The 22,785-nt window shown below is 38.9% G+C and overlaps 1 protein-coding gene across 3 annotated transcripts; it reads left to right on the top strand.

The window, feature by feature from the left end:
* Window positions 1-1,101: 1,101 nt before the first annotated feature.
* zbtb34 (zinc finger and BTB domain containing 34) lies at window positions 1,102-13,879 on the top strand. 3 transcript variants are annotated; one of them, XM_008419224.3, is made up of 2 exons: window positions 1,102-1,334; window positions 6,552-13,879. In XM_008419224.3, exons 1-2 carry the CDS (start codon window positions 1,317-1,319, stop codon window positions 8,121-8,123), a joined length of 1,590 nt encoding a protein of 529 aa, XP_008417446.1. In that variant the 5' UTR covers window positions 1,102-1,316; the 3' UTR covers window positions 8,124-13,879. The 3 variants fall into 3 exon arrangements, with proteins under 3 accessions (XP_008417446.1, XP_008417444.1, XP_008417447.1); XM_008419222.2 differs by having other exon boundaries at window positions 1,299-1,416; XM_008419225.2 differs by lacking the exon at window positions 1,102-1,334 and adding an exon at window positions 2,555-2,638.
* Window positions 13,880-22,785: the final 8,906 nt, after the last annotated feature.

The raw sequence follows: 22,785 nt of genomic DNA, 5'->3' as shown, positions 1-22,785 counted from the left end.
ATCGAACTGGCCAAATATGCAGAGAGGATATGCATGACATGTGCAATATACTGTATTAACATACAAACTGTTGAATACTGAAGACATTCATGTTCTGTATAATTTCTCAGAAAAATCCTACAGAATTCCTGTTTTTAGTCTTTGTTTACCTGTCGTGGTCTACAGTACATGTACAGCAAAATACTATAACATGTTCAGGCATAATTTGGTCTTTAAAACTTTTGCAAGTATTTTTGCTCTCATTGAATATTTCCATTACATTTCCAGTTAATCTGATGAGCTCGGCTCAGTTTGTTTCGTCAGATTGGCCTCTGGCGCCACACTGTGGAATCAATGCAGAAGTGAAGTACAATTGTATCTCAAAACTCTTCCGTCGAAAAGTCACTTTTGTCGAATATACAAAACAGCAGAAGACATTCTTACAGCTTATTTTTTTTATTATGGTTGGCACTAAGTTTATTTCCTATCCTTTTCATTGAGCTTTTACCCAAACAGTGGCACACATAGATCGCTGACCTCACACAAGAAAACACACACACACATAAATTCACAGTTTTGTCAGACTTACGTTTTCAAAACGACAAATCATACTAAAACAAATGAAAGATGTAACATGATGCAGGGTTCCAAACCAAATAAAGTGTAATTTAACACTGTTTTGGGGGTCAAATTATATTTTCAATTTAGATTTAGTTAGATTTAGTTATTATTATTATTATTATTATTATTATTATTATTATTATTATTATTATTATTATTATTAACAACAGTGTCTTTATTATCGTTCCCTCATGTCCAATGCTTATATACTGATATAAACAACATATTGTTTCCTCTTGGAGCAACAAGAAGAAACAAAAACTCGTTCAGTAAAACATGTATGTTATTCTGTCCTGTTCTAAATCAAGTTAACACAGAATAAATATTAACTTTTTACTGTAGTTGGAGAAAAAAAAAGTTAGACTAGACTGCACAATGTAATGTATTTTTCATAAAACATAACCTTCAAACCATCAGTTAAACTACTTCAAAGAAAAAGACACGAGCTGCTCTATTTCTCATTTTCTGCGAGTGCACGTCCCCCACCCCGTCATACATTAAGAACATAATATGTCACCGTACAACACTGACACAAGCAAGGGAGGGGCTGCTCTGCTGCAAGATACATTAGATAGAATGAATGCAACGAGCCTAAAGAACACTTCCTGTTGATGCAAAAATTGCAGCAGCAACTGCCGACACATCTGGACTTGGAAAAGGGGGGGAGGCCTGGCTGTAGTGTTAGCGAGCTGCTGAGGGGAATGGACAACATCTAAATGCCAACCTTCAAGACGGTGAGTGTGGTGGACTTCGTCTTTGGCATGGACTGGTGACCGTAGTGTGATTGTAATGTCGGCACGTCGGTGCCTTTTCAGCGTAAGTAATGGCGAAATAATTACCTACGACCGTACGCTAGCTGCTACCTACTAGCCAGCATTAGCCTGTGGGTAACGCTCGGCGCTGAAACGAAAGTGACTAGTAAACTACGGCTAACCGTTAGCACTGGCTAACTAGCATTATAGCTATGTAATATAATAACCGACATAGTTTCCACCCGCGTTCGACGTTATAACTTGGTTTTTAACTCCCACAGGCTTGACAGTTATCAATGTAGTAATGAACTGGAGCCCATGATTTATGCTTGAATGACACAAATTGGAACAATTTGCTCAAGCAGTCAATTTCTCTATGAAACTTGATTGTAGGCTAGCTAGTGTAGCTAGTTAGTCTCTGCTTGTTTGATGCTTAACACGCGGGTTGTCCAGCCCACTGAATCGGCTGAAAGTGGTTAAGTAACTTTAACCTGACTTTAAGCTTTTTGTAGGAGTGAGATATAGTCGGTACTTGAAATTAAAATGAACTCGACGTGACGGTGAAGCTAGAGTGAACCGTAGCAGCTTTGCTATTTAGACCCTCTCGTCCTCCCCCATCATTACCCGCTGTAATGATGGGCTCCAGTTCATTAAAGTTTGAAGCTGTTCCTATTTGCTTCTTATGTGCCTTGGCAGTCGACACATAAGAGTGTGCACTGTATGCCTGGACGCTTTCGTGGACTTGCAGGAGGGTGTTATTATTTATAAACGCAACTCCAGATTGAAAGTAGTTAATTTTTATATGTGGTGTAAAGTAAAAGGTTTTTTTGATAAACTCACTGTTCAAATATGCTATGGCACCAGGGCTGCATTTAGATCCCATCTGTCAAAAACTTCACTGGGTTTCCTGGGGCGTGAGGTGGGCCAGCAGATATGGCAGCACACTTTGTTACAATTTGTTCTAAGAAAGTGAGATATGGCAGGACAAAGTGCAGGGACATGGCATATTATTTTTCAGTAAACCTAGGACTGCTGGGTCACTGAAGGCAGGGTTCACTTCTGTATATTTGACGGTCATTTGTTCTTCAATTCAATTCAATAAAAAATATCCTTAGAAAAGAATCAGTATTAATGTTGACATTTGCAACTGTTGCCAAGCTTATTTAAACAGAAACACTCGCCAGATTAGATTGTTGCTGCCAAATGAGTTGCAGTGTTTACAAGTGCTTTGTGGTATTGAACCCCCACATTCTTTTGTTATTACAGCTCTGTGTTTGCTTTATGTGGTAAGTAGTTAAATTGTATTGATTCTAATTCTGTTTGTGTTTTATTATTTTTTCACTGAGAGACATAGAGCAAACTGGTCAGCATTCAAATACTCAAAAGATGTGACCAATGGCTAATTTTCAGTTCTTCTTTTTGAGTTTAGTGCAAATCGGATCAAGGTTTGTTGATGGGGAAAGATCTTGCAATCACTTCTTTTTCTGCTTCATTTATAAATACTTTTTCTACAGATATAGTCCTTTAAAACAAACAAAAAAAAAAGAAATAATTTTGCATTCAGCTTTTAAAGAAAACCGGATCAGCCAGGTATCAGTCAGAAGGTGGTGAATGTATCACTTCCCCAGCCTTAATGGCCATTAAAATACTTCACGCCACAAGCCACATTCCCATATTTTTAGGTTTCTTTTTAGTCTATGCATAGAGCACTGTCCTCCATCCACATTTTCACTTTGCACTATGAAAACCCATTAAGGTTTAATTCCACCAACCAGTTATGACTCCTCCCATCCCTCTAATTGCCCTCTTGCTAAAAGAGGACTACAGTAAAAGTTATTGTGCATTTAGATATTTCCACCAGCTGAACAGCAAGCGGTCACTTTACTTGCACTCGCTTCTGTTTTAAGGGTGTTGTATCAAATTTAATTTGTTTTACCCAACAAGAACCTTAGTCAGTCCACTCACTTAATTTGGTTGGCTAATCTTTAATTTTATTGGTGTTTATTAATGAAAGCATAATGCAAACTAAATCTAATGTAAAACATTTATTAGGGATGTTTGTTGATGGTATCGTGTTTTAAAACCGATGAGGAGGATAAAGACAGGCCCGAGTGTTTTCTTCATCTGCTTAACATGTATTTAGCCTGAAATGAAGAAAGAAAGAAGAAGAAAAAAAAAAACGAGCTTCATGTATTCCAAACAAATCCAATAAGAGAACCCACCCACAAGGCTCAACGTGAAACCTTCAGCTCGCCGTGCTGATTTCTCGCTACAGAAGGCTGTGTCGTTTTCAGGGTGTGTGTTATTTTCACTTCAGCAAAGTTATGCGCATCTTACTGTCCCCTAGGCCCTCCACGGTCTATTTTTATATGGGTGCTTTACTATCTGTTTTAAATTGTTCTTCATTCTGTGCTTGTTAAGCAGTTCTGTCCCATGTCTGGTGTGGCCCACAAACAGTTTTTCAAAAGTAGGCAAATGCTGCCTGCTGATGTTGAAGAAAGCATAAACTGCTTTCTTGCTGACCGTTTTTTTTTTCCTCCTCTAAATGACAAGCTTTTTAATATATCTTTGTGGACCAACGTAGCAGCAGCATCAAGCTCATTATCTAGCAAGAAATATGAGCTTAGCTCCAATTGTTTTGTTTTTTTGCGTCCAAGCCAAGCATGTGATCCTCACACATCATGTACTTTCTAGTTACTGAGCTTACATTCTTTGTCTGCCTTTCCATTTGGCTCCACCCAGTTTACATGTTGTAAAGAGTCTGTCAGTGTGAATATGTTTTACTTATTGATTGCAATGGCAGGAGTGAAAATCAGCCCTCTTCCTATAGATATTTCCTACGCCTCAATGCAGCCTCGTCTCTCTGTTGCTAAGAATACAGGTTCATTGGACAGATGTCTTAAAAAGATGTCTTGGCAAGCTTTCGCAACTGGAGAAAGTGTTTACATCCCCAGTGTGCTGACAGTACTCAGTTTGCATAGGATAGTGCTGAATAGCCGGCAAGGGTTATGAGGGAAAGATGTGGGGCGTTCGAGGAGGTAGGAGAGAGCAGTGAAAGCTAGACAGCTATCACAGCCTAACAGGATAGTCCAGAATATTTGAAGTGAGCGTCTGTCAAAGCTTTATAAGCGGTTAATATCTTATTTGAAATTGATAACTCTCTGTTGGCTTTTTAATTTGTTACAATAAAAAGCTTCTCCTAACAGAGGCCAAAACTGATACAGGCTTCTACTTTCTTGAAAATACTCCATTCTCCAAAAAGCTGTTTTAATAAAAGTTTTCTTATCAACCTCAAACTATTAGCATGTACGCACTGAGTGGCTATTTACCAGTTATTATAAACAGAGAAAATGACGGGAAGAGGTGGTGCACCAAAAGATCTGCCTTTTTCAAACACCAAGAACGTAACAACATTCTTTAAATCACAACTAAGTTGTTTCAGCCTTTTGGAACAACTTATTTGTATTTGCCTGCAATAAACACACTGGAGTTTCATTTTGAGGCCATTCTTTTCCTGTTTTTAAGAGTTTATGCCTAATTTCCAACCAGTGTTTTTGGCAACATAATGTCAGGGAAAGTGAGACTCAAACATGATGTGTTAGTGAATGTAGAAGACAGTAACTTTGCAAACGTGTTAATTACCTCTTCCTGACTGTAAGTTATAATTTATAGTCATTGTTTTTTTTTAGGATGTATATTCTTAAAAGGCCTGCTATGTAGCACCTGAATTCAGCTCGTAGCTTTTTAGTAAATGTTGTCATAAGTGACAGAATCTAGAAAGATTATCACACATGGGCAATTGTCCCAAATGAGTTGTTCCTGGTTGTAGTAGCTTTTCTTTACAAGCCTTCTGAAGAATAGTAGGTGCGTGCCGACCTTCCTGGCAGAACCAGATTTTCCTCTTTCTCTGGCAGTACTGTATGTACACTATACCTTTTTCGGTCTGGCTCCAGTGACTAATGTTTCACTACAGTCACTGGCGGGTAGACTTTGAACAGTCATTTGCGTAAGTTTTATCTGCTTTCCCATCAATTTCCTTTTAAGGTGTAACTATGTACCCAGCACCTTTCTTTTTAACGCTAACAGTACTATATAAAATTTTTATGACAAGATCATAATACACCTGCTAAGCATAACATGACCAAAATAGCCCTGAGCCATTATGATATGGGCTACACTAGACTACTAAGGGTGTGGCAACAGATTGTTTAAGTCCTATAAGTTGTGAGGTGGGACGCCCATCAACGGAAATCGTTTGTTCAGCACGATGTAAGATGTTCTATTGGATTGAGTTTTATGGAATTTGCTAGTTGTGCTTCTCAAACCATTTCTAAACTCGAGGATCTGCAGCTTAAGCAGCCTTGCATGCAATGATCTCTGATGCACTGTGTATTTTAGGTATAAAACGGTTAATGACATCAAGCTGTATTAAGGTTTTTAAATCAATTTAAGGAAACGCTAGGAGTAAGTAGAACATAGTATTGCCACTGACAAGCCTCCCCCATCATTTGCTGCACATTCCTCCTAGTGAGATGGTTGAAAGAAGGTTTGCATGCTTCTCCACTTTCTTTTGCTAATATGACGTCTAATGCTATTTTTAAATATTTTGACGCTGCGAAAAACAGAATTATGGTGCGCAAACTAAAGAGCTGCCACCCATCACATATATCAAGTCAAAGATGTTTTAGTTCACAGCTATAAAGTCTGTTAAGCTGCAGGCAGACTACATGAGGAGATAACCTGTTGATCTCAAACGGCAGAAAGGAATAATGCTTTGCACAGCAAGCATTTCAAAACAAACGAATTTGTGTGGGAGTCGATTCTAAGCTTTTCTTTCTGCTCAAAGCGCTTCAGCATCAGATGAGCTTTTATTGGGTCAGTTCTGCCAGAAAAGTTTCATTTTCATCAATGTCAAACACTTATAAATATTATAGATTATTTAGCAGCAGTTTATTTCCCAATATGGACTCTCTCAGCTATTTATGCTCTCCCATTTGTTCTCTTTCTAACACAACAGATGTGGGGAGAAGTGTTCACTTGTTGCTTATTGTGTTCTAGCTACTAACACATGTAAGGGTTACTGCCTTTATCCCACAGTGGCCATGGTATTCTGCATATATTATATAGTGTGTGTGTGTGTGTGTGTGTGTGTGTGTGTATGCAAAATATTAAAACAAAAATTGTTTTTGTTCTTCTCAGGCTGTCGACAAACTGGAGAAACATATCCAAGAAATGGACGACGGCAGCTACATCGAGTTTGATGTGCCGGAGTTCAGTAACACAGTTCTGACCCAACTCAACGAGCTGCGGCTGCAAGGGAAGCTGTGCGACATCATCGTCCACATTCAGGGCCAGCCATTTCGAGCTCACAAGGCCGTCCTGGCAGCCAGTTCACCCTACTTCCGTGACCACTCAGCCCTCAACACCATGAGTGGCCTTTCCATTTCAGTCATCAAAAGCCCTGAGGTGTTTGAGCAGCTCCTTGCGTTCTGCTACACGGGTCATATGTCCCTCCAGCTCAAGGATATTATCAGCTTCCTCACGGCGGCCAGCTTTTTGCAGATGCAGGCAATCATCGACAAGTGCACCCAGATCCTGGAGAGCATCCATTCCAAGATCAGCCTCCCAGTTAATGCTTGTAGCCCAGATAAAGACAGCTCGCAAATCAGTCGCAATGGTGTAAACGACAGCAACCTGTTCATAAACCCTACCCAGATCTCCCCCCCTTATTACCCCCGGCAGAGCCAGGGAGTCGGTGAAGCTCGGTCGGAACAAGTAGGCAAAGGCCAGGGCCGGGTGCGGCAGCAGCAAGAGGAGGGGCAATCAGATCGTGGCAGTAGCGACGGCGTGTCAGAGCATGACGCAGTCATCGAAGGTGAAACCGAGCAAATAGAACTGATTGGCAAAGATGGGCAAGTCACAGATGTGCATGTGAAGGTAGAAAAAAACGACAAGCCATCTTGCTCAGATAGTTCTTCGGCTGGCGACGATGGTTACCACACAGAGTTTGTGGACGGAGAACAAATTGTGGCTGTAACCGTGGGTTCCTACGGCCCAGTCATCCAGCCTGCTGCCTATTCTTACTCAGGGCTGTCCTCCTCCTGCTTCGTCAACCTCAGCAACTCCAGTCCTTCTCGCTCCATCCTCAGCGGCTTCAGAGGCGGGAGAGCCCGATCAAAGCGCCCAGTGGCTATCCCAGCAGGGGTCCTGAGTCAAATGAAACCCGCTTCGGACGACACCGAATCAGCCGTGGGCTCCGCGGGCTCCGCGGGGTTGGAGAATGACGTGCGAGAGCGCAGCCTCCGGAGCCAGTGGTACCCGTACAACGAAAGACTCATCTGCATCTACTGTGGAAAGACCTTCAATCAGAAAGGGAGTCTGGACCGCCACATGCGCCTGCACATGGGAATTACCCCATTTGTTTGTAAGTTCTGCGGCAAGAAGTACACGAGGAAAGACCAGCTGGAGTACCACATCCGTGGCCACACAGACAACAAGCCCTTCCACTGTCAGATCTGTGGTAAATGCTTCCCATTCCAGGGCACCCTTAATCAACACCTGCGGAAGAAGCACATGGGAGCGTCGGAGGCTAGCAATCACACGGACTCCCCGGAGAGAACCGAGGATAGCTCAGGTCAAAAGGACCAGGGAGACACACCAGAGGGGATGGCCTATGAGGCGCAGTATGCGGAAGAGGCACCAGCCAATGAGATGGAGGAGAGTTCCAAATGCAGTCCAGAGGAGGCTCAGGCATCGAGATGTGATTTTTAAGGTCCTGCTTCAGGTTATGGAAGCTTTAAGATATGATTAGTTCAACTCAATCTATAGGACTCGCTTTCTTTTTTTTGGAATCCCTCTGCTACAAACCTTTCTTGATACAAGCGTTTCTGTCAGTTTTTTTTTTTTGTAAAGTTGATGCGGAGAATGAGTGAAAGAAAGTGGATGCTTTATTATAGAAATTCTTTCAAGCAAAGGGAGTCACAACGTACTATTTTTGAGGTGGTCCCAGTAATCAAGACCTCCAGTTGATTGCTCTTTTTATCTTTCCATGTTTTTTAAAAAAAGAAAAAATATTTACAGAGTTATATAGGCATGTTGCAATAATTGATAATGTGAAAGCTCTGGTAAGATGCTTGTCATATCACCTTTTTACCTGACCTCTTTTTGCACATGTGGCCACTGGAGGTCACTTACTCACAAGGAATGATTTTTCTGCCAGTGCAAAGCTTCGTGTGACATATCCGTTTAATACCTCATGTTGTAACTACATACTCATAACAGACAGTATTTTAACTTCAGTGAAACTCACCGGGTTCTACCTCATAGCCAAGAACCTAGCCGGCACAGACGTGTTCACCGTTTGAAATCCGTTTTAGCTTTTATGTACAGTTTATCTTATTGCCAAACGCTGTAACACTTATTCTTTTTACACAAAGCCTTGATACTAGGGTGGGAAATATTCCTTGCTGATTGTATGGATTAGGGACAAAGTCCTTGTCAAATGTCTACGGTCAGCCAGGTTAAAATTATGATCAAGAAGGTGCTATGTTAGGAGTGCATTAAATCTGCTAGCTTACTTGTGTGCTTCTGGCAAATATTGCGGACAAATAAGAGACTGGCCCTGTTATGATTTCAAGATACATTTTTACTTTCTGTCTGGCAATACTTGCTTTACAAAAACACTTCAGGATTTTATCCCACATCACTACTGGAAGTCTCACTCAGTTGGTCCAGGTGTGGTTTTAGATACTGTCACCCATGAAATGGGTGAAATATGTCCACGAAGTTAAGTCACATGTATACCTCTTTACCCTGTAGGCTAATTTACAATGAATTAACATATGTGTGTGTGTTTTATAAAGAGGAAGACTTCCAATGTAATACTCAGTATCTGACAGAGACAAGCGTAGTTGCTGTTAACTAAGCACAGCTTAGGGACCAGCTTGAACAATATGCAAAAAGAATGAACAAAGGAATCTCAGCCATTGCCTCATGGTTTATATCCCATCATTTATAAAAGCTCATTTTGTTTTCTTGTGTTTGTTGGGAACCCAATTAGAAGTGTGTTCCTCTGTGTCATCGTCGTAGATGTGGCATAGCTGAATTAAGGTTAAAAGATAAATATGGAAATGTAGTCAGTTTTTAAAAGTATTAGTGCACTTTGCAGAGTTAGGTTTCAGCTTAGTGCCAGCCCACCGATTAAAAGAGCAGAACTTTGTTTTGTCGTTCTTGATGCATATTTGGAGTATAACTTCAGTCAGAGAAAAGTGCAAAAACTTTGTTGCCATTCTGAAATCTTATAAATACTATTGGCTTAAAGTCATGCATGTGGCATGACTTTTTTATTTTAATTATTTACCTATACTCATTGTGTTATTTGGGATCAGGAAAGGGGATCTTATTATGTATAAAAAGGCGCTTAAAGTGCCAAACTAACTGTTTAAAACTTAGCCGGGGGGTTCTGTTTGTGCTACTCTGCTTCTTTATTTGCCATCCAGCTGTTAAATGCCTTTTTTGTGTGTGTGTGCGTGTGTGTGTGTATTTTTAAAGAACACCTGCTATAGACTTTAATTTTCTCCTATCTGGGCCATATGTTGAATTTTATGCCAATGAACTGAAAATTGATTACATTATAGTTTATCTCATATAATTTCCATAATTATTGTACGTTTGGTGGAAGATTCTGTTATTTGCTTTTGCCTAAAATTACGTGAGATCTTTATCTCGCTACTTCTCTGAATGTCCTTACGTCATCTTTACGCTTTTAACGGAGGAGATGGTGACACCAAAATGTGGAGAATTTCTCTTAAATCAGTATGGCTCGCTTTACTTTAGCAGTGTGTACAAACCAAGCGCACACTTTCACTTATCACAAGCAGTCTGTCAGCCTATAAATGTTTACCAAGTACAACTTTATATCTGTCAAACGCTGGCAACGTTTGTCAGCTGATCTGACCTCATCAATACAAGTTGCTGACTAACATAAATCTTTACCATGATCTTTACCAGTCTAAAACTAAAACATCCATACGCGTTAGAATCATCTGTTGAATGATGAGTAAAAAAAAAACAAAAAAAACGGTTAAATTAATCTTGTGCCAAGACATTACACCAAAGACTAATAGGTGATTTTTAGAGTCCGTTTTGATTATACTAGTTTAATGCTCAGTAATATAGGATAAGGTGATTGCTATTTGCAAGTTTGGTTTCTCAGCTTATAACAATCAATTGTGAAAGATTTAAAGAACATTTTCAATAGGTAAGTCAGTAATGCTATATTTTAAGCCATAGAAAAGTTCGATAGGTTTCGTAATTATTAAGTCTGCAAAAAGAACAAAAAGAGAGAGAGAACAGAGTGGCATCCTAAACCTCGTGCCTTGCCACAAGCTTTATACTTTAGATCCTGGCACTTGGAAATGTGCCTCTTTCTTGAGAATATGAAATAAAATGGCCACAACTAAAATTAGTGTCTTGCCCAACAATCAACATCAAATTGCTTCGTCACCTGACAGCCAGTCATTTTCAGCGTATTTCACTCGTGGTGTCAGAACACAAGGGTAGTTGTGAAGTGGAAGGAACACGATGTAAAGCTTTCAACGAATAACAAAACCTGAAAAGTGTGGTGTGCATTTCGTACCCACCCAGCTCAGCGGATAATTTGCTGACGTTGATTCTACCTTGAGGCGCGTCTCTACCACTATTGCGTTTCAGATCCTGCCAACAGTTTACCTGTGGATTGAAATCTACTTTTAGGTTTTGAACATTTTAATCCTCCTGCTGTGACTCAGGCTGTGTTCAGTCTTTTGCAACATCCAATTGCTTCTTTTGCTAATTAAGTGTCCCCACACCATGATTCTGCCACCACCATATTTCACCATACAGATTAAGTGTTCAGGGTGATATGCAGTGATACACAGGGCATTTTACAGAGCATATTCTTTCACTTGTTTTCAGAGCTTGTTACCAACATTGAACTGAATTTACAAAAAAAAAGTCAACACATCTCCATAAATACCAGATTTGAGGATAGTGTTGATAATAGTTGTCCCGGCAACACAAGTACTCACCTGAGCCGTGGTTATCTGTAACTCCACTAGAGTTACCAGGAATTGTTTAAATACATTGATGTTTTTTTTTCCCCCCGTCGGGAAAAAAAAATAAATAAATCTAAGTGCCACTCCTCAAATTTCTCTCTCCCTCTCTACATATAAAGATACTTCCTTCTATTTCACAACTACATACTACATTTTTTCAATTTGAAAAAAATCTCAAATTACGCAGTGATTTCTGGTTGTAGTGTGATAAATTATTCAAAAGGTTATGAATACAACATTAAGGCACTGTTAAAGTGTGTACCAAGAATGAGTTGAGCCTAAATGTAATCTTTGTATTGGACTCAGCTAAATCTAGTCTCTAACTTTCACCTAGTCTTTTTTTTTCTTCTTTCTTTCTGCTTTTTTGGGGCATGGGGACGGGCCACTGATTTTAACTGATCTTTGTAGCAGTGGATCGCAATCAAACAAGGCAGACTTGTTTCCAACAAGCCAACCGACGGCCCCGTGTTCGCAGACTGTACTCGGACAATCTGAGTTATGCACTGTATTTGAAGCATTTCAGTGAAGGAAGATGATGCATGAAAAACAACAATCTACTTCCTTTTTTTTTTTGTTATATTGGAGCAGGAAACTGCCTGAATATTCAGCAGATAATTAATGAATATTTGTGCGGGTGGGGGGGAAATAAAAAAAAAAGCTTATCCTCATATACTGTAGCCAAATTGCACGTTGCTCAGCCAGAAAATTATAAAAATGCTAACTGATAGATTTAACTTAAGTTTTCTTGTAATTGTTTCATTGACTGTGCACTTATATTTGTCGAAACTACATACCAGTTCCAACCGGAAAGTCTACTTTATCTCCTTATTTACATTTAAGGAACTCAGTAATAGTTCCCACAGTTATTTTTGGTAAGTAGGTAGGGATGTTGTTCTCTTAAGTGGTGCTTTTAGCTTATTAAATTATGTATTCATGATTGGTGAATGGAGGCAGAATTGTTTAAAGGCTTTTTATTTTATTTTTTTTTAATAAACCATAGCTACTTCTTAGATAGTACACACTTCCAGAACCAACTGAACTTGAAACACTTTCAGATTGGCTCTTTGTCAGTTTTTAGGTCCACCTCTTCGAAAGGAACCGGAGATGCATTTTGGGCCACAAGTAATCAAAAGGAAGTGTTTACAAGGAAGGCTGTCAGACTACTTCTTTTTAAAATTGCAGCTCGTCCTATTCCTTTTATAATAAACTCACTTCAGGTAGTTAACGAACACTGATACAGGCTTAAAAAAAAATAAAAAATCACAAGTCTTCCATAGCTTTTCAGTCAGTTTCTGTCCACTGTGTATTATTGAAAGAAAAGCAATAACCTCTTTTTTTTATTATTTGAGAGAGAGATCGTGGGGTATTGGGATCATCAAGCCTAATGAAACATTGGCCTGTCATGTATCAAACACAACAATGTCAGGGAGCGGATGAGCTGAAGTAGGACCAGGATGATTTTAATACTGCTTTATCTTTATTTTTTTCTATATTTTTTTTTTTTTATAATACTTTGGATGGTTTGACTTTACTTTTCACAACAACAATGACAACAACAACAACAAAAAAGAATATTCGATCAAAGGTTTTGTTGTTAAAGAGATGTTTCAGATGCTCATCGAGATGCAGAGGGAGTCGGTGAACTGCAGCAGAAACTGGGCGCTCAGCGGCACCGTTTATGTTGGTGCACGTCCAGCTGAGTGAAACAATGAAAGGGATTTTCGGGCTGTATCGCCACTGTAACGGAGCGCGGGGCGAATGTGTTGAGGTTCGGCGATCTCCGGCGGCTCCTCAGGATTCAAAGCTGTAGTTCAGGATCGGAGGAGAACAGTGAACAGTTCCTCTTAACGCTTTCCGCCCTGCCCCTACACTCTGCACTATAAAGTGTCTGACTCCCATGTATCTATTGACAAGGCAAAAAAGAAAAGAAAAATCAAAAACCTCGAACTCAGGGTATAAATATATTGATATCCTTGGACACCGGGGAACCCAGTCTTCAGTCCCCACACGTTCTGCCTCATGCTCTCAGTGAGCCCTTATTTCCCACAGAGCTGAAACCCGAGGCCCGCCGGAGACCTCGAACCGAACCGTGACAGCAGAATCGACCCGGCTCCAGTTTTTTTTTTTTTTTTTTCTTGTCTGTCCACTCTATACACACAACCTCACAACCCAACTGTGAACCTCAGAACTCTACTGTTTTGTACAACTATGAAGTAAATGAAGCTAGCTACAGCTATAGACGTTGTATCTATTGCCATTTATGAATTTATTTTATAGCATGAAATAGATATATTTATTCAAATTATATATTTTACTCATAATCATTCTGTGCTGCTTCATTTTGGTTCTTAAGCTTGTAAATTGCCTTTTTATTATCTAAAAAAAATGTCCATAGAATAATGCGTTTGTAAAATAAAGACGCTGATTTGGCTCCGTTTTGTCTTTTCTTTGCATACAAGTTGAAGTTGGTGAGTTTATTATGCATTAATATCTGCTTGCAAATAACTAATGATTAGAAAAAACTCTGGAGTTCAATGCTTTGGATCAACATTCATGTACAGGTGCAGCTCAATACATTCGAAGAGTTAGATATACATTTATTTTAGTAATTAAATTAAAAAAATAATTCACAAATATAGTTTTATTACACTGAATGCTATATCAAGCTTTTTTTTAAAGGTAAGATTAGAATTTTACACGAAAGGCATGAATGGGATTTTTATTCCAGAAATGTCTGGACAATCATGGGGAAAAAAGTCATTAACACCCTACAAAGAGGTTAAGTTAAAATAGATTGAAGAAGACAGTTGTTCAAAGTGCTGTATTTATGTAATACTACTGGAAAATTGAGTGGAAGGTAGAAAAGCAGGGTAAAAATCCACAAGCAAAATGGATAATTCAAAGCCTATTTAGGATTTTTGGGGGGAAGTTAAGTAGATGTGGATTTGGAGCTTCAAGAGTCATCGTGATTTGTTTTTTGTTTTTTTTCTTGCATTTTTGCCCTAAATGTTCCGCTTTGTAATCGGTTTGAGTTAATATTAGAATTTTCAGAAATCATTTTGGGTATTCATTAGCTGCTACAAGCAATAAAAACACTGACACAAAAGCTTCAAGTGTAACACCGTGCGTGATAGAAGTATGTGTTTAAACTTCTTAAGCTGAAGTACTGAAATATAATAGTTGTTTGAAAGTATTGGATTTATTGGACCTGTTACAACACAATGAGCGTGAACGAGAAAGTAAACATGTATATGTGCAGCTTGGCCCTCCAGAGGGAGCTAGAGAATCATTTTTCACAAGAGCATTCATCACCTTCGGCCTTCAGTGGCTGTGTTTTAATTTCACTCCTAAAATAATGATTAAAACTAAATACAAATCCAGAGTGATAATTAGCAACTTTTTTTTTGTTAGATCGCAGTCATTCAGAAGCAGTTTTCTTCGCCTTCCCAGATAAAACTGTGCCCCTGGAAATATTGTGATCCGTCCAAGTCACAGAGACCAAGTAGCAGTGTATAAAACAATAAACGGCATTAGTCCCAGATGCCTGGTGATAAAACATGAATTTATCACCGGTCTTGATGGTTCTCCAGCTAAATTCTTTACATAATTGTTACCAATGTTGCTTTTCCTGTCCCTGCTGTGTCAGAAAAAAATGCATCCGAGGGGAGAAACACTTGAACTGCACGGCACATGTGGTGGGACTGAAAGGGCATTATGTTCACTATTTTTATTTTTTTTTAACAGAATCAAGTGTCTCATAAATCACCATTTGCAGCTGCATGCTACATTAATATAATGCTAACTATAGGGTTTCTTCTTCCCCTCAGTTAGTCCCGTAGCTCTGCAACATGGGATGTAAAATTTGCATCATTAAATGCATTAAAAAAAGACGAATAAAATTCATGAATTGACAGTGTTATGGGATCGTAAGCACATGTGATCCTGAAATAACAGCCTAAAAAAATCTCTGCTTGGAGGAGTAAGAGTTTTAAAAGGAACCACTAAACACAAGGCCAGGAACCCAGAGGTTGCTGTGTTTCCACAAGGATCTTTAAATACAGTATGATGTGATGCGGGTTTTTAACACTGAAGTGGATGGATCTGAGAAACTCGGATTATTGTGTCACGCTTTCCCTGAAATGCAACTTTGAAAGGACACTTTCATGTCTGTTCGACTTTGAGGTGATCCTCTGACAGCTGCTTTGAAGTGCTGTGGGGGAAAAAAAATGCATCTCTGTACTCTTGAGATTATTTCTGATTTTGATATAAAATGTAGTTTTCATCATTGGAAAAAAAAAAAATCAGCTTTTCTTGGGGGAGTGAATTTGCTGGCGTGCTTTGAATCATTGTCCTCCTGCATTAACAAAGCACTTTTAAGCTTAACATCTGAAATTGATGGCCAGACATTCTCCTTCTGGAAATACAAATTCTGCTGTTATGTCAAATAATAGCACAGTCATTATTTGGATACTAAGGTGAATATCACTGTTCAGTGGCAGTGGACGTGAACCTGTTTTATATTGCCAAAACTTTGATTGGCATGCTAAGAGCTGCCTGACTGATTGACAAGCTAATATCAGCTTACAAAGCTCAGAACAACACAAAGATAAAATATTTGGCACAATAAGCACATCCCTCTGAAAATTGATACAAAATTTAAAATACTAAATGAATTGCGACAAACAACAAACGCATGCTGTGGAAAACTTTATCGGAACTCTAAAAATGAACCCGGTTTATTGTTTTATTTGTCTGTTTTTTTATTTTTAATTCATGTTCTTTCTTTACATTCTGTCACACTGTTACGCTATCATACGGTGGCAGTCTCAGACAAGTCAATGCCAGTTTCGAGGAAGTGGAAAAGCAGGAGAACACAGATGAGTTTCTCCTGCTACACACAAAATGTTAAATTTAAGTCTTCTGGTCCTCAGGTCCGTTTTGTCCCGGGTGGAATTCCTTTTGCAGACCGATCAGTCTCACAAAATAGTTGTGACAGGTAGGGAAGGTTGACCTTTGACTCCAGTTAAAAACTTCCACTGGCTTCTGGTGTGCCTGCGCCAAATGTGACAGAATGGAAAACATTTCAAGATGGAAATGTGCGAAAAGGAAAAGCATAATTTCCTCCGAAGCAGTAGCACATTATCCACGACCGAGTCGATTTGAAGCAGTTATGTATTTGTAACGTTAGCCGCCAGCTAGGTATACAGAATAGATCCAATAACATAGGAAAACACTGAAACGGAATAGGTTAAACCTTAGTTTGTGTGTTGTGCCGTGACTACAAATGCCACGTCTGTGTGTATGTCTTGACCACAAGTTTGTCATTTTGATCTATGACAAATCCATAACGAAAAGTAACTCTATATTGGCCAAAGTTATTTTCTTACCCATCTAATTAATCAAATTCGAGTGATTCAATCAGTAGGAATGCAGATGACTTTGACAAACCTTTGTGAACGAATGAATGAAGTCCAATTGTTGCCGCCAGTTGTTTGCCACTAAGTATGGTACAATTCCTCTTTAGTTTTAAGGCGCTACTACGTTTTTCTGCAGAGAGATTGGAATAGCTTTTTACCTTTAATAAATAAAATCCACAATTGATTTTTGATTTTGCTCAGGTTAACTCTGTCGCATTTAAAATCTCGACAAAAGATGAGCAAAGTGGGGGGAAAAAATGCCAACAAAACAAGTCTACAGACTTGTTTTGCTTTTGCATTTGAAACTGAGAAAACACGCTAACTTGAGATTAAGTTGAAAGTTTTCCATGGTTTGACTGAACACTTCCAATTGTTTATACTAAAAATATTCTTCAGTTTAACCCAGAGTTAAAGGTTTTCCTTCATTACACCTTAACTGGGACATCGTATTGAGGTTGATCTAAACTCCAGCAATTGTGGCTCATATTTTAGTCAGTGACTGTCCTTTTTTACATTTCTTTGACAGCTGATTTTAGATGTAAGTTACAGCATTTAGTTTGATTATTTTTTCTGCAGCTTGGATATCGAACAGTGGAGTGAGAAGAACGTGGCTTCTTACAGATTTCCTTTGTTTTGCTTTTCTTCACACTTCAACATGTCAGATGTCCTAACAAATATTTATATGTCAAACCTGAGTAAATAGAAGCAAGCAGTTTGCAAATGATTATTTCATTTACTAAGGACACCATTGCACCCCACTGACCATAATGATCATCATTTTTTGTGATAACTGGTAATTAGTCTTTTACATCATTACAGAGAACTTTTTGCCCCCTGATCTTTACCAGACCACTTTGATTCAGCCACACTAGACTGTATTCAAGCAAGAATGACCTGTTCACAGTCAAGCTATAGTACGTCTAATAGATTTATATCCAGCCTTTGATTAGGCCAGTCCAAAACCGTCAATTTTTTTGTTTTGAGTCACGTAGAAGTGAGAGTACTGGTGTGTTCCTGATTATTTTTCTGCTACGTAAACCAGCCTCGAGTTCATGAACCGATGGTCAGACATTCGCTTTCAGTATTTTTAGTAGAGAGCAGAATTTATGGCTCCAGCAATTGTGTCTCCAGACCGTCTCACTAACACCCCCAAGCTTAAATGTAAGTATGAAGTTCTTCTTTCAGTTTTATTTTGTGTTAGATTGAACCAGATGTTACTTGACTCACATCCTCCAAAAAGTTCCACTTATGTCTCTGCAGTCCAAAAAATATTTCCCCAAAAGTCTAGATGTCACTGAGACGCTGTGTGGCAAAAGTCAGATGGGCTTTTATGTTCTTTTTTTTTTGGTCAGCATGGAGTTATGACCCTTCACTCTCCTATGATTCAGATTCATTCATGTCAATCACAAACCCTGACCTGCAGTACTTTGGACTCTAACATGGATCTTTTTGTGACCTCCTGGATGCACTGTTGGAAAAAAATAATTGGTAGGTCAGTTACTGCTCGATTTCTGAACAGTGACTCTCGCTGTGGTGTGTAAGAGTCACAAAGTCGCAGGAATGACTTTGTGACTCTTTCCAGACTAATAGATGTGAATGACTTCGTTTCTCACCTGTTCTTGGATTTCTTTAGATCGGAGCGTGGAGTGTTGCTCTTTGAGATCCATTCGTCTACTTCATGTTGCGGAACAGGTTCTGTTGTAATGATTTATTGATTCTGTAGATTTGAACATAATCAGACTTGGTGGAAATTACCCTGAACTGTCCAAACTCTGTGATTAATCTAAAATAATTCAGGACTGAACTGTATCCACAATCACATAACTGACTCGTAGCTGATGCCAAAGGTGATACAACTAGAGGGTAATCACATAGGGCCAGGCTGCTTTAGGGTCATTTAAAAAAATAAAAATAAAAAATGAAATCATTAGTTGAAAACTGCTTATGTATTTTTAATGCGACAAAAAAAGCATAAACACATGCAATGTGTGAGGGGCTGTATATTTTTTCCAGTTATTTGAAGAACCGAGGCAAAAGTGTGGTTTTCTATGGTACAGCTGACCAGTAAGAACAGACTTTAAGGGATTTCATTAAAAAAAAACAAAAAAAAAAAACTAAGATAACTTGATGATACTGGTTTTATTATTATTACCATTATTATTTATTTTATTTTTTTTGAAAAAAAAACATACTTTAAAAAAAAATAATAATAATCTGTTGCACAAAGAAAAATTCCTCTTATCATTTCCTAACCGATTTCCTGTAAAACTCCACAGAGGATTTGGAGACCGTTTGGAAGAGCATGGAATAGTGGTCACGGTATGTGACTATAAAGTTATACCAGGATCTGCACATCTCCTCAGTTAGGAATCGGTTCACATGCTGAGCTTTTGGAAAGTGGGGGAGGAGGAAATGTTCCACTATATAAGAAGCAAATACCTCACCACTATTTTACACGTTTCTATTTTGAAGCTTAACTAATAACTTCCATGTGCATCAAAAGTGTTTTACAGCAGCAACTGGGAATAGTTCTTGTAAATGGTTTGGAAAAAGAGGCAGGTTTTTTTTGTTCTTGTTTTTTTTTCTTACACTGAGTCAACGTTTGCTGTTCTCCTATATATTTTTGAAAAGTCAGATGTGGGAAAAATTCTGTTAAACCTAAACTGCAGTTAGATTACGGCAACGTGAAGCCGTGCCTAAAGTCAGCGTTCAGTCAGTCCAGTGGTATGCTCAGTTGCACAGATGTCAGACGGGCTGCCACTTCTGAGGAAAAAAAAAAACGCTGAAATGATAGCCGGACTCTTGTACAACTGCATGTCATGTCTGTCCGTGGTGAGTTATCGCCAACAAATGCCGTGAATCACGTCGACGAAGAGAAAGCAAAGCGGAAAAAAGGACGAAAAGATGGATTTGATTACACTTAATGGTTACGGTTTGCACAATGGTTTATGATTAATGTTGCACTTGAGAAACTATTCGGTTTGAAAGAAGAAAAGGGAGTTAGTGTTTTGTCACGGTGTGACTCTATTATATCTGTAATATTCAATAACTTTTACAACTGAACCCTAAAAAAATTCAGCATGTACTCGTATTTTATAAAGTCTTTCATGGAGGAATTTTCTCCAGTCTCATCTACAGCGGACCAAAGGATTGTGGGTAACGCGAGATGCAGGGGCAGACTTATGATGCTGAACAGGGGCGCAACTACATACTTTCTGAGGTGTATGCGAACATGTCATTGGCGGCCCCAATGACATAAACTTGGACAATTTATCTTTAATTAAAGTATCAATAATAATAAATGTGCATATATGTGACTAGATTGCTGCCTACAGGGCAATTAAAACGAATGAAACAAAAACAGGGCAATATTTGATCATTTAACATATAAGTGAGCCAAAAAGCCACTTCTGTTGGCCTGTGTCTAGAACTGCCTGTGGGCTGCAGGTCTGAGGCTTTTTGTTAGCATGTTTTCTATCATTCTTAGGATACCAGCTCATTCCATCTCCATATCCACCTTGTGTAAATTACAAGCTACTTCTCTCTTTATGTATATATACACTGCTCAAAAAAAATAAAGGGAACACACAACACAATATAACTCCAAGTAAATCAAACTTCTGTGAAATCAAACTGTCCACTTAGGAAGCAACACTGATTGACAACGGGGACCGTCGTCGGGTCATATAGTGAAAGAGAGACCGATAGATATACAGATTGATTGATATATATATATATATATATATATATATATATATATATATATATATATATATATATAGGTTTAGACTTCTAAAATTCTCTCTGTTTGTCGTTTACATTTTCTTTCTCTAAATCTCCCTTTAATTAATAAATGTGGTTGCCTGATTTTCTGTTTCGAATTTCGAACTGCGCGATAGAATTTTGACTGATTGCGGGTCTTCTCCGTTGTATGTTTACACACTAGCTTATGGTATATGCTATAAGCTAAGTATAGTGTGCACTATATGCTTGTACACCAAGTGGTGTATTGCGGACAAGACATTTGATTGGTAGCAGATGGCATTCGTTGATTTACGTCACTGCAAACTCCAAATCTCATAATTACAGGGTCGCTCTTTTTTATTAAGTACACACTTTAGACAATGGGTTTGTGTTATAAATACAACAAAAAGACCACTATTTCATTTGTAAACAGTCTGTTCTTTAGCATAGCACCTCATCGGGGCCAGCAGGTCCCAAAGCGCTCTCCACTACGTCCAGTCCCATGCATTCACACGCCGGTGGTAATGAAGCTACGTCATAGCCACAGCTGCCCTGAGGTAGTCTGGGACTGGCAGCCTACCTGTTACTCCTACCATCTTCAGCCCTTATATATTTAAATTTTTAGAAATATGTGGAGGACTTTATAAAAATCCGTTGTAAATTCCAAAGTACGCGGCATCGTTTGTCCCCTCGGCAGATGTTTTCTGTGACCAAGGCTTCTAGTAAAAGCAATTATGATCTTTTCTGTTGTGACTACTAAGTGAAATGGGCATTGCGAGAGGCCAGGAAAGTTAAAGCATTCCTCTATTAAAAGCCCAAGCATGCAGACTTTAACAGATGGGACACAACAATGCAGGCTCATTGAAAGCTCCAGGTTTGAAGGTTCAGGAAATGTGGGCTCCTTTTGTGCTGAGAGAGCAACATGTCAGCTCAAGGTTTTTCCATGTTGGTTGAGGAGTGGGAGCGGAACAGGCCACCCTTACTCAAGGTTTTCCACTGTGGTGAGTCTTCAGACTTGCACGGCATCCAACGAGTCTGTCCTCTATGTTTACGGAGACAATGAAACGCTACCCTTTTTTCTTTTTTTTTTTACCACCATTAAGTTGATTGAGAAAGCAGACGTTTTGTGTTTGTGTATCTGGTAAGATGCCTTTTAGCAACTCATTCATGTTTTGTTAAGGAAAAGACACTGCTGAAAAGAATGACAAGTGGCGTTCTCAAAGTCTTAACTTCATCCTTTTTAAAGCCTCTGTGACATGTGGAAAATAGCCCTTCAGCCAGATTTAACAGCCACTGTGTGTCAGCTTAATGCTGGTTAAAGCGTCTTTGACATTGTCACACAAGAATGCGAGCAATCCCCTTCATGGTTAATGTTGAACCTGAAACTGAAACTTCATTCTGCGTATAATTGTTCTCCAATTAAATTCATATACGTGTTGAACAGTGAAAAAAGGAAAATCTTTCACCTTTCGTTTGCTGTCGGAAAACGGTATTAACAGAGTTGGGTTCATTGCAATGTTAAGTCATTTTCCTGTCACACTGACAAATTGAGGATTACAGAGCGTTTTAGCTGTCAGTTGAACAGACTGCTGGATGCATTAAGTTTACTAGGCTGTCATTTTTCATCAGTCACGCTAACTATACGGGATATTTGACTGTGCGTAGACGCCGGAGCAGAATGTTGGAGGCACAATACTCTCTGAGTCCATGTTGAAATATTCATTGTTAGAAACCGTATATTCAGGATTTGTATGCACATTATTAATATGACTTGATCAGATTAAACCATGAAATTATAGAAAAAATCTGACACGTTTGCCGTATTAAACCGTCTCCAGAAGACGTAATCGGGTGTCGCTTTGTGTGGGTCAAACAGCGAACGATCAAATCATTTGTTCTCAGTGTTGGTGCTGCTTTGTCTTTTTTAGCCCTCCGTTTTCTTGATGTACTTTTCATTAGAGATGTTCCGAATCCAGCCATCGCCAACATCAGGTGCACTTTGAGGTCCAAAGCGCTACGATCAATTTTGACTCGTTTAGATTTTTTTGGACGTAGCAGGTGCCTTAATAGAGATCTGAGTTTTGAACCCAAAAGAAAATGTAGAAATTTTGAGATTTACTAAATTTACACATCTAAGCATCAGTCCCTGACATTAACACATTGTTTGTTGTTGCATTC

This window comes from Poecilia reticulata, chromosome 9 (assembly GCF_904066995.2).
Source record: "Poecilia reticulata chromosome 9, P_reticulata-male-v2, whole genome shotgun sequence".
In the NCBI taxonomy this organism is placed as follows: domain Eukaryota; kingdom Metazoa; phylum Chordata; class Actinopteri; order Cyprinodontiformes; family Poeciliidae; genus Poecilia; species Poecilia reticulata.
Note: the sequence above shows the minus strand (reverse complement) of the source record. Positions and strands in the feature narration are given on the sequence as shown.

What these genes read in the sequence shown, in the direction of transcription:
- zbtb34 (XM_008419222.2), top strand. Translation starts at nt 1,390, where the DNA reads ATGTCGGCACGTCGGTGCCTTTTCAGC. An exon ending in CACGTCGGTGCCTTTTCAGC is followed by an intron (nt 1,417 to 6,551) that starts GTAAGTAATGGC and finishes TGTTCTTCTCAG; the next exon opens with GCTGTCGACAAACTGGAGAA.